This window comes from Amphiura filiformis, chromosome 14 (genome assembly GCF_039555335.1).
Source record: "Amphiura filiformis chromosome 14, Afil_fr2py, whole genome shotgun sequence".
NCBI classification, from domain to species: Eukaryota; Metazoa; Echinodermata; class Ophiuroidea; order Amphilepidida; family Amphiuridae; genus Amphiura; species Amphiura filiformis.
Window position 1 is genome coordinate 29,909,081 of NC_092641.1, and position 10,069 is coordinate 29,919,149.

At 35.5% G+C, this 10,069-nt stretch overlaps 1 protein-coding gene across 1 annotated transcript; it reads left to right on the forward strand.

The window, feature by feature from the left end:
- The first annotated feature begins 232 nt into the window (after window positions 1-232).
- LOC140169347 (monocarboxylate transporter 12-like) lies at window positions 233-5,297 on the forward strand. Its single transcript, XM_072192601.1, has 5 exons — window positions 233-241; window positions 1,142-1,337; window positions 3,215-3,481; window positions 3,869-4,036; window positions 5,242-5,297. Exons 1-5 carry the CDS (start codon window positions 233-235, stop codon window positions 5,295-5,297), a joined length of 696 nt encoding a protein of 231 aa, XP_072048702.1.
- Window positions 5,298-10,069: the final 4,772 nt, after the last annotated feature.

A 10,069-nucleotide genomic window follows, 5' to 3' on the forward strand; every position in this document is an offset into this window, starting at 1 on the left:
TCAATGCATAATCATATGCATAATGCAATCATATCCGCACATGCGCATTGCACCAGTTGAACCCGTTTCTGAGTTACGTGAATTGGTGTCAGCAGCGGGTGCTCATAGCTCTGGAATAGGTAATAGCTTATTGAATTATACAAAAGTCTGAACTGTAACTTTACTTGATCACTACCTCTGCATCTAAAGTGTAACAATGCAATTGTTATAAAGCTAGTTATAGGATATTCTAATGGCAAAGGTTAGTAACGTTAGTTGTTAGTTTGTAGATTGTTAAACAATAACAATGCAAATGCAAAAAGGTAGAGTGGTCCATTCACTCGTCGCTCAGTGATAAAGGTCAGTACAGTTTTAACAACTATCATGATCAATGTTCAAGGTATATTTGACAGCATGTATCGATAAATGTATGTATATACAACATAGAAATTAATTTAACTTCAATGACAACGTCAACTCACCATGACGATGGGGGGGGTCGATGTGCAATAAATATGGATATCCCGATATCTGCCAAATATCACTGCCCCCAGCCCCGCCAAAAAAGACCCCCTTTCGACATGCCAAACTCCCCGCCTCTTTACACATGTCAGATTGTGGGAACCCCAATGTTTAAACCTGAATTGTGATTTTTGGCTTGCCAAAAATCTTTGGCCTCTACAATTCACCAGCATTGTGCATAACCTTACACTGGTCTGTTAAACTTTGTGGAACTGTTATTCTACTCTTGTTACATTTGAAGACCTGAGTGCAAGAAGACCGTAAGTCCACTTGGCCCCTCAACATGTATATACTAAAGTTACGTACAGTTTCTTAGGGTTTTATAATGTAGGGTGAAAACATCATGAAAGGTTGTGAAAGATTTGTTTTTGCCCCTGAACATGTATAAAACATTACCAAACTATACGAAATTATACGCAACTTTATTGTATACATGTTGAGGGGCCAAGTGGACTTACGGTATTCTTGCGCTCAGGTCTTCATTTATACAAACAACCACTTGAATAGAGCATGATATGTCCAAGTAAGGACCCACATGATGACCGAAAAATTATCGTAACTCACCACCATGTGTGACAATTTCAAGTCAAACTTGGTTTGCCATGTCTCACGAATCTCTGAACGTTCCTTTTGTTTACAGAACGATCATGGAAACCCTCTAGATGGCGGATGGGGATGGATCATTGTTTTGGGTGCGTTCGTTAATACTATGTTCCAAGTAGGGACACACAAGGCACTGGGCGTCTTTGTACCAGAGTTTGCTGAAGGATTAAACTTAAGTGTTGGAGCTGTTGGTACGATTTGTGGAGTGGCTGTTGGCTTGAAGTGTTTATTAGGTAAAAGAGATATGAAGCGATACAATTATTATAGCAACACTTGATAGTGATGATAGAGTGAGCGGAGGAATATTTTAACTACCGTTAAAACTTGATAGTTAACATACGTGCTTACTATCGAGCGCTTTTGAAAACATGAAATAATACCAAAGTCCGGCTTTTACATAACTGAGCTAATGGGATTGAGAGTGAGACACGCATATGCAAGTTTACTTGTTCATATATAACTATGTGTATCGATGATTTGCTCAAAAACCTTTACACTTTTGTGAATTGGGCTCTTCATGTTTGCATGTTTTAAAAGCGCTCGATAGTAAGCACATATGCTAACTATCGAGTTTTTACGGTATTGGCATACAACGCATAACTATAAGATTAAGAAAGTAAAAACAAAACAAAAAGGTGTGGTAAATCTTGACCTCTTTTCTTCTAATGTTTCCCGTTTAAGGACCAGTATGGGCAGCATGCCTACTTTTGGCAAATACTCGTACCTTGACCATTTTTGGAGGTATATTGACAGGATTGGGGTTTATAGTAGCTGGTTTATCCCAAAATCAAGTTTATCTCACTTTTAGCATGGTTATATCAAGTAAGTAGCTAAATTAAAGTAATTATAAGGACCACTTATCCACTTAATAATGCAATCATATTAGCGTTAATTTGACCCAGAAATATATTTCGTATGCTCAAGGAACTTTGCTGATGTGGCCCAGTAACTAGTACTGGGCCAGTGGTGGGCAACATGGTGGCGAGGAATGGACCAGATGTAAAAGGCTTTCGCACAGTCCAGCCAAAGTAAATTGGACCATAATGAGTAGGTGCTTTGCATTGGGAAACAATAAGCCACCTTTAAAAGAAAGAAAGCCCCAACACGTAAGATCAGCCAGACCTTGGTCAGCTGTGGCTGCAATGGGAAGTCCATACGTGTCACACCATATTGGACCAAAAGTGGTCGACTTTGATATAAAATTGGATCGATTGAGCCCATATTTATTGGTCGAGCTATGAGTTTTAAAATATTGGACGAGACGTAGTCCAGTTCAATATTGTAAAACTCATAGCGAGTTGTGTATGTACAGCCTCAAGAGTATGCACAGCTTCATGCTGTACGTAAGAGAAAAATATCAGGAGATTGGCGTATGGAACATCGTAAACTCTCTAGTAACAGTGCCGTAATTAATTAATTAATTATTCAAGCATGACTTACAAAAGTACACATTTGTTTATAAATTTAAATATAGATAACAGATCAGGTGTGGGCAAATATCTACAAAACACGTTGCTTGATAAATGATATAATGTTATTATTAAAGATGTTATACGAGTGGGAATATCATTGGATCATTTGCTAAAAAAACTGGGGCAAGCTATCATTATTATGCATGAGACAATGTGAGACCATGATTTTGAGACATGTCTTGAGGTGGTGTCTTGAATAAAGACATGAGTAAGGACATGACTCAACCAAGAGTGCAAAGTAATCCAGGACAGCGCAGTTTTGCCAAAACGGATTCATATTGGTCTTCATTGACATCCTGACTTTTGGAAATTAATTAAGGCCAAACAAAAAACAAGTTGTAGCTCGCGCATTTCGTTTTTGACGGATGTTTTACTGGAGAAAACATCACACAATTTTGTAATACTTTTTTAATCTGCAGGTTGAAAGGGGATCATAAATATTCTTGAATATGAAGAAATATGATTTATTTTGTGTGTGTCAGAGAGACCACTATAAATTTCCATTCCAATTTGTAGCAAATAAAGCTTTCGGCCTTCAGTCTTGTTAAATCGTAATACGTACAATCTATTTGCATCACATAGTAAACACGAAGTATATCTTATAATGGTATAACATCCGATTCATTTTCTACTTGTAGGTTTTGGTTTGGGAATAACATTTGCAGTCATTCCCTTGATATTGAAGGATTATTTCCACAAGCGATACAGCTTGGCTACTGGCTTAGCATCAAGTGGTGCAGCCATCGGCATGGTAATATTTCCTCCAGCAATGGAAATTCTTATAGACACGTTCGGCTGGAGAAATGCATTATTTCTCCTTGGTGCATCATGTTTTAATATCTGTGCAGCTGGAGCTTTATTTCGACCGGTGAACTCATCTCCAAAGTCACATTGTATTGACTCTGGTAAACTTTGCAACAAAACTTGCTGTTATTTTCATCAGAACGCAGGGGTTAATCTATTCACAACTATACTCACATATACTGGTATAAATATAATTTCAAAAAATAAATTATATATTTTAGTGTTTATTTCTTTTATATTATGGGGAATTTCATTTTGTGGATGGGTGTTATTTTTAGTGTCCTACGCAATTGAAATCGGATTTTCTCCAAACGATGCTTCGTTCCTTTCGGCAGTTGGTGGAATTGGGACCTTTATTGGTCGTATTGCTAGCGCACCACTAATAGACCACAAACTTCTATCAGGAAAAACGATGTTTAGTCTATTGTCTTGTGCTGGTGCAGTTTGCCTACTTTTATACCCATTTTGCTCGTCTTACTGGTCCTTAGCACTAATATCACTTTTGGCGGGAATCAGCATTGGATCGCCACCTCCAGTAATGATTGTTATCCTTAAAGAACTTACATGTGAGTCAAAAAGGGAAGATTTTACTGGGGCTATTGGTCTTCATTATATGTGCGTTGGAATTGGATTCTTCGCTGGTGGACCAATAGCAGGTATGTTTACATCGCTAAATTATATAGTGAAGCTTTTAATACATCATGTCGCCAAGACTCCAAAACAACTTCTATTTTACTTTCCTGGCATGGATTCTCGCTAATGATCCAATGTCATAATGCACGAATACGTGAATATATTATAAAACACTTGAGCATTAAGGTCAACATCCCAAATAGCTCCAAATTACACTTTTGTAAGTGTAATAATGGCCAGATGAAAACCAAGATTTTCTTAAAGTAAATAATGCTAAATGATAACCGTGAATCGTTAGAAAGTCAGCCAAGTATATTGTATTTCTTTCTATTTTTTTAAATTCATACTCATATTATTGTATTCTTTTGTTTTGCATTCTTTTGTAATGAATGTTGAATGTGTAAGATTTCAAAATTATGGCATTTCAAATTTTTTAAATATTTACATTTTTTGTAGTAAAATATTATTACAAATTGTTACATTTTAAGAATCTTAATTGTTGCCAATAATTATCATTACAAACATTTGACTTTTTCAGGTTATATATTTGATTCAACTGGAAGCTACAATTTTGCATATTACGCAATGGCGGGAGCTGAACTATGTGCGGCTTTTCTTGTTTGCATCTTGCATCTGGTGAACAGATTTCACCGTCAAACTTCATGAAAATCCTTCTGTGTTGAAATGTTCATCATATTGTTAAACTTGGTACTAATATATGGGTCTCATCTATACAGTGATACCAAGATGAATACAAACATGCAACATTGCAAAAATATTAAAATTTGACATTTATTGCAAGTTAGAACTACAAAAAAAAACTATCTTTCATTTAGCAAACAAGATTTTTTTTTTTCATTCCAAACAAAAATACTGTGCTAAATGTGTATGGAATGGGGAGTGATAATGGTATTGTCCTATTACCGTGTAACGCCACATTGAATGCTTTCTATGATTGCTCGTCAAATAACCCATTAATTAATGACTGCTCAATAAATTACCCATTTAGGTTTATTAACAGGTCTATCAATATAACGTTCATACAATATTCCTTTTTGCGTTATGAGACAAAAACTAAATTATTCATAACCGATCGATAGTTTGCCTCAATTTCTCGATCGCAACACGGCGGAATTTGTCATTTACGTTGGTAATAAAATAAACGAGTAAGGTTGAAACGTTAAGTTTTGTTATCTCCAATTAATCTTTGTTATCTATTTGTTAACAGGCAACATGATCTTTGTCACATCTACACAAGGTGTCCCAGAAAAAAATACCAGTTGAATGAATTTGACATACGTTGAGAATTAGGCATCCGAATCAATAACATTTCAATAAAATCAATCTTAAAGCCCATCTTAATTTGCATATAATGAATTTGCGTATAATTCTGCATAATTATAAAGAATGTCTGATTTACAAAGAAATGCGCGATTAATACATGTCGTATAAGTCAATTAACTTCATAAAACTTTGCAAGAAAGATCACTCAACACAATGCCGGGCACAATGCCCACCGGTGGCCAGTGGTCAACATGTCAATGTACTTTATATTTTATTTGGTGCAATCATCTTTGTTCTTCTTAAACAATATGTTTGTATTATAAGGAAAATACTAAAGACAGTAAACAAATAGTGGCTGCGTAGGTTTGAAAGATATTTGGTGTCAAACCACATAGCAATGTTTAATCTAAAATTTAAATCTTTTTACAATTGATATCAAAAACCACACGGTAAGCTGTAATCACTTGGTCATTGTCATTCTTGGCTCAGTTGTTCATAAAGCATTAGAGCTGGGAAGCTTCCAATTGAAGACATGAGCGCAAGAAAATCGTAAGTCCACTTCGCCCCTCAACATTTTTTCTGGGACACCCTGTACATTTTGTTGTAATTTTTCACCTATGCCACAAACAAAGAGCTATATATGTCTGGGTATGAATAATATAAATTAATAATCGTAGATAGTACGTGAACACTGGTCATACGGAAGGAAAGGTGATTTGGTGATACAGTAGACATATCAAATTATTCAAAATTGTCTCTAACGCTCACTCTAGATCAGGTAATATAATATCATTCTCAATGGCAAAGGTGAGTATAATACTATTACAGGCAAAGTATTAAAGTCGCAACCAAGAGAGGATTTGCCTTCTGCGTACGGTTGCGTCAGCGTACTTTTTGTGATATAATACGATCGCGCGACCGAACCATGACCTTGCCTAGCTACGACCGTATTCGAAGTGTGATTAGTCAATTCACAAAAGCTATGCTTGCTCTTTAAGCATGTGGTCTTTGCGTAGTACACTCGGGCCAAATTCTGTGCGTACCCAAGTTGGCTCTCATGATCGAGAATTAAATATTTTGACTATAGTTTTTATTGTTTAAGCATCCATGCAACTATTAATACAATGTTAAAATTGACGTTTTATACTATGTCATACACCGATTTCTACTTTTTAAATCCTTTTTTTACCATACGCCAAGTTAAAGATTTATTTACTAATTAATTACTTCATTTTCAGCTTTGGAACTTGAAGAGAACGATATTTTTAACTTAAAATCACGATATGTCACTATGTGAAACCCACAAAAAGCATGGGTTACTTTTGTGTCTTTGTGCAACCAATCAATGTCAAACGTGCCTGAATGGGTATGTGAAATCGGGCATACGAGAACTGATTGTTTATTTATAACCTTTAAATAATATAATTAAAATTCGTTTTTCTCATCTCAGATATGTAGTGCACAGCATTCAAAGTAAATTTCAAAAGCTTAGGAATTTATCATCATGCTTAAAAATTACGAAATTTAGTCCACCTCGCTTTGTACAGGATATACGTAACTTTCAAACTGGAGCAATAAAAAAAACTAAAATGTTTCTGGTAGCCTCCTACACGTTACTAGTAAGAAACGGATTCGTCATTGGCTTGTTTATTAAAACACATGGGACTGTAAATTTTGTTTGTTACAGCCTATATATAGCCTAACAATATTGAAATAGCAAACCGTGATGTATACCAACACATTTAAAAGACATTTTGTCTTTCAATATTTCATTTTTTCTCCATTTTCAGAATCCTCCAGACGGCGGTTGGGGATGGGTTATAGTTTTTGGAGCTTTCTTGTTCCAGGTTTTCAACGTAGGGATACATAAGGGACTGGGTGTGTTTGTACCAGAGTTTTCTGAAGGATTAGTTATGAGTGTTGGTGCTGTTGGCACAACTTGTGGATTGGCTGCTGGTTTGAAGGCTATACTAGGTAATAACCTTATTTAAGATTTCTTACTGCATTGCAATACTGGTTAATTTAATTGATTAACGCAAGAAAGGTTGAGTTTTGAATGAAACCCTCTTTTGAACAGCCAAACATAGCCTGATCTGTTGTGACTTTCGGTTTTGTTAGTCCATTCAGGACCAACGCAATATTTAGTACGATAATCAACGCCGTCACGCGTTTATTATAGTGCTAAATATTGCGTTTTATGTTTTGTTGGAGCACAGTTCTTTCTATTGATTGGATGTACACGTGTCTTCAGCAGTTTTATCAAAAATAAGTGCAGATGAGGTAGTAGATCGGACCACACTTCTCTAAATGTAATACATCTAGTTTGAAATCCATAGGTGAAATGTTTTATATGCAACGATAAAAAAAAATCATAATCAGCCATTGTGTGTCTTTGACTCACGGTTTATATCCTTTTGAATCAAATTGATAGGCCAAGTCTATCAACTGGAGACGGCGTCCAAAAAGTCAGGATAATTAATTCAGTCGCAGAGTCGAACCTGGCATGGCAAATCTTCACACTCCGACGAAATAAGCCAATCTTAGCCTCTTAGTCTTGTTTTGTGTTTTAATCCTGGCTCCTGGTCCTGAAATTAATAACAATATTATAATTTGCTATTGTTTAAGTCAGGACCAGTATGGGCAGCTTGTGTGCCTTTTGCAAGTACGCGTACTTTAACATTTCTTGGTGGCCTGTTAACAGGACTGGGATTCATAGTAGCTGGATTATCCACGAATCCAATTCATCTGACGCTCGGTATGGTAATATCAAGTAAGTAGCGCGTGATTACCGTACTCTCCCGACGAAATGTTTTTCCACAGTAACAATTGTTAAGTTTTTAGTAAATAATACTAACCTATTCATTTACTTCAATATCATCTATAATACCTTTAATCAGTTTTAATCAACTTTTCAACATCAAAACATTGCTGGAAAATAACGAAACAAACTTTCTTATGATCTTATGAAAACCCTGTTCAAAATCCCCATAGGAAAAGTGGCGGCGCTGTGCTTAATTAGCTAATTATGAAGTCAGTCCTTGACGACCACCATAACAACAGATGACGCCCGGGGTATTTTAACTCTTTTATAAAACATGTGATGCATAACTAGTATTATGAATTGTGATACCAGACGAATAAAGGTATCCCCGATTAAACCAAGAAAAAAATCTTTGTTTGCCCTTTCCCGACCGACAGAAAAATCGCGAAAATCTTGGGTCGCAATTTTATTTTTTATTTTATTTTTTTATCCTTTTATAACCTCAAACATTTGTAATTTGTAGCCAAAAAATCATATAAAGAAACAATTTATACTTTTCTTAAGATATTTTTGAGCGTTTTTGAAGCCCAAACTTTACCAAATGATGCCTAATGACTACGGTATATGTTTCCATGACTGTTCTCATTTTTCTTTGTTTGTGTCTTGTTTTTGAAACAAGTGGGACGATATAACGCTGTTTACATCTAAAAAAAGAATCGACCTACCGACCCTCCTGATTTTTTTCATGAAAGGACAGACAAACAATTTATTTTTTTGGCCTTACAACGAATTAGTAATTGTTATGCGATTATGTTATTTGCCACGATCCAAAAGAGATAACTTCCATTCAGTTAATATCATGCAGCCTCACTACAGGGATTTCCTATGTAGCAGCGCATCATAGTTCAATTTCAACTTCCAAAATTGTTCAGTTTAACATCAGACCAGGTTCAAAATGCCAAAATTACCGATCCTGAAAGGGAATGACAGAAGCATATCATAGTGAAGGAAAATCTAACCGTGAAATTGTAAGATTATGGAATATTGACGAGGGATCTGTTCGACATAATTTGAGAAAAAGGAGATTCATAGCTCAATGGACAATCGCCCGAAATCTGGACGGCCGAAAACACAACACCAAGATAATAATAACAACCGAACCCAAATAACGTTTGTATCAAACATTTTGATAATGACCAGCAGTGCAGTCGGGATACCTGCAAGTCGATCATGATAACATTTTGATAGCAACAGGGTATTGACGTCATAATGAGCCTCATTAAACAGCGCCGCCACTTTTTACAATGGAATTTTACCGCAAAATAAGGACATTTTTTTCTTTCTTTATTTATTTTTGTAATAAATGAGGGTCCCAGGTTCCTGCAATTATGACTATTATTGATTAAAAGGTTTATATTTTAGTGACAGTTAGGTTTGATAGGTTTTCCATTTGTAGTATCATTACAATTTAACATTTTCTGCGGTTAGAGGGGTGCGGAAAGACATTTCGTCGGGAGAGTAAGTACGTGATTACTGAAAAAATTTAGAGTTCATTTTGTTGTCATTCGAATAATGGTTTCGTTTTCCTGATTTGATTGGTGGTACGGTTTAATATTAAAAACATAGTTTTTCGGTTGATAAAGCAGGGTTATCAATAAACTTGGTTATCGATTTGATAAACCTGGTTTTTCAATCGAAAAACCTGTTCGAATTTGATTGTCATAGTTTTTGATAAACCAAGTTTATCGACCGAGAAATCTGGTTTTTGATAAACCAAGTTTATCAACCGAGAAACCTGGTTTTCGCCAATAAATTTTCAATTCGATTGCCATAGTTTTTCGAATTTGATTGTCATAATTTTTGATAACACAAGTAACACATCGAGAAACCTGGTTTTCGGCGATAAACTTCGTGTTGCAATCTGATTGTCATAGGTTTTAGGGTTTTTCAATAAAAAAAAACAGGTTTTTCGAATTCGATTGTCATAGTTTTTGATAATCCTGGTTTATCG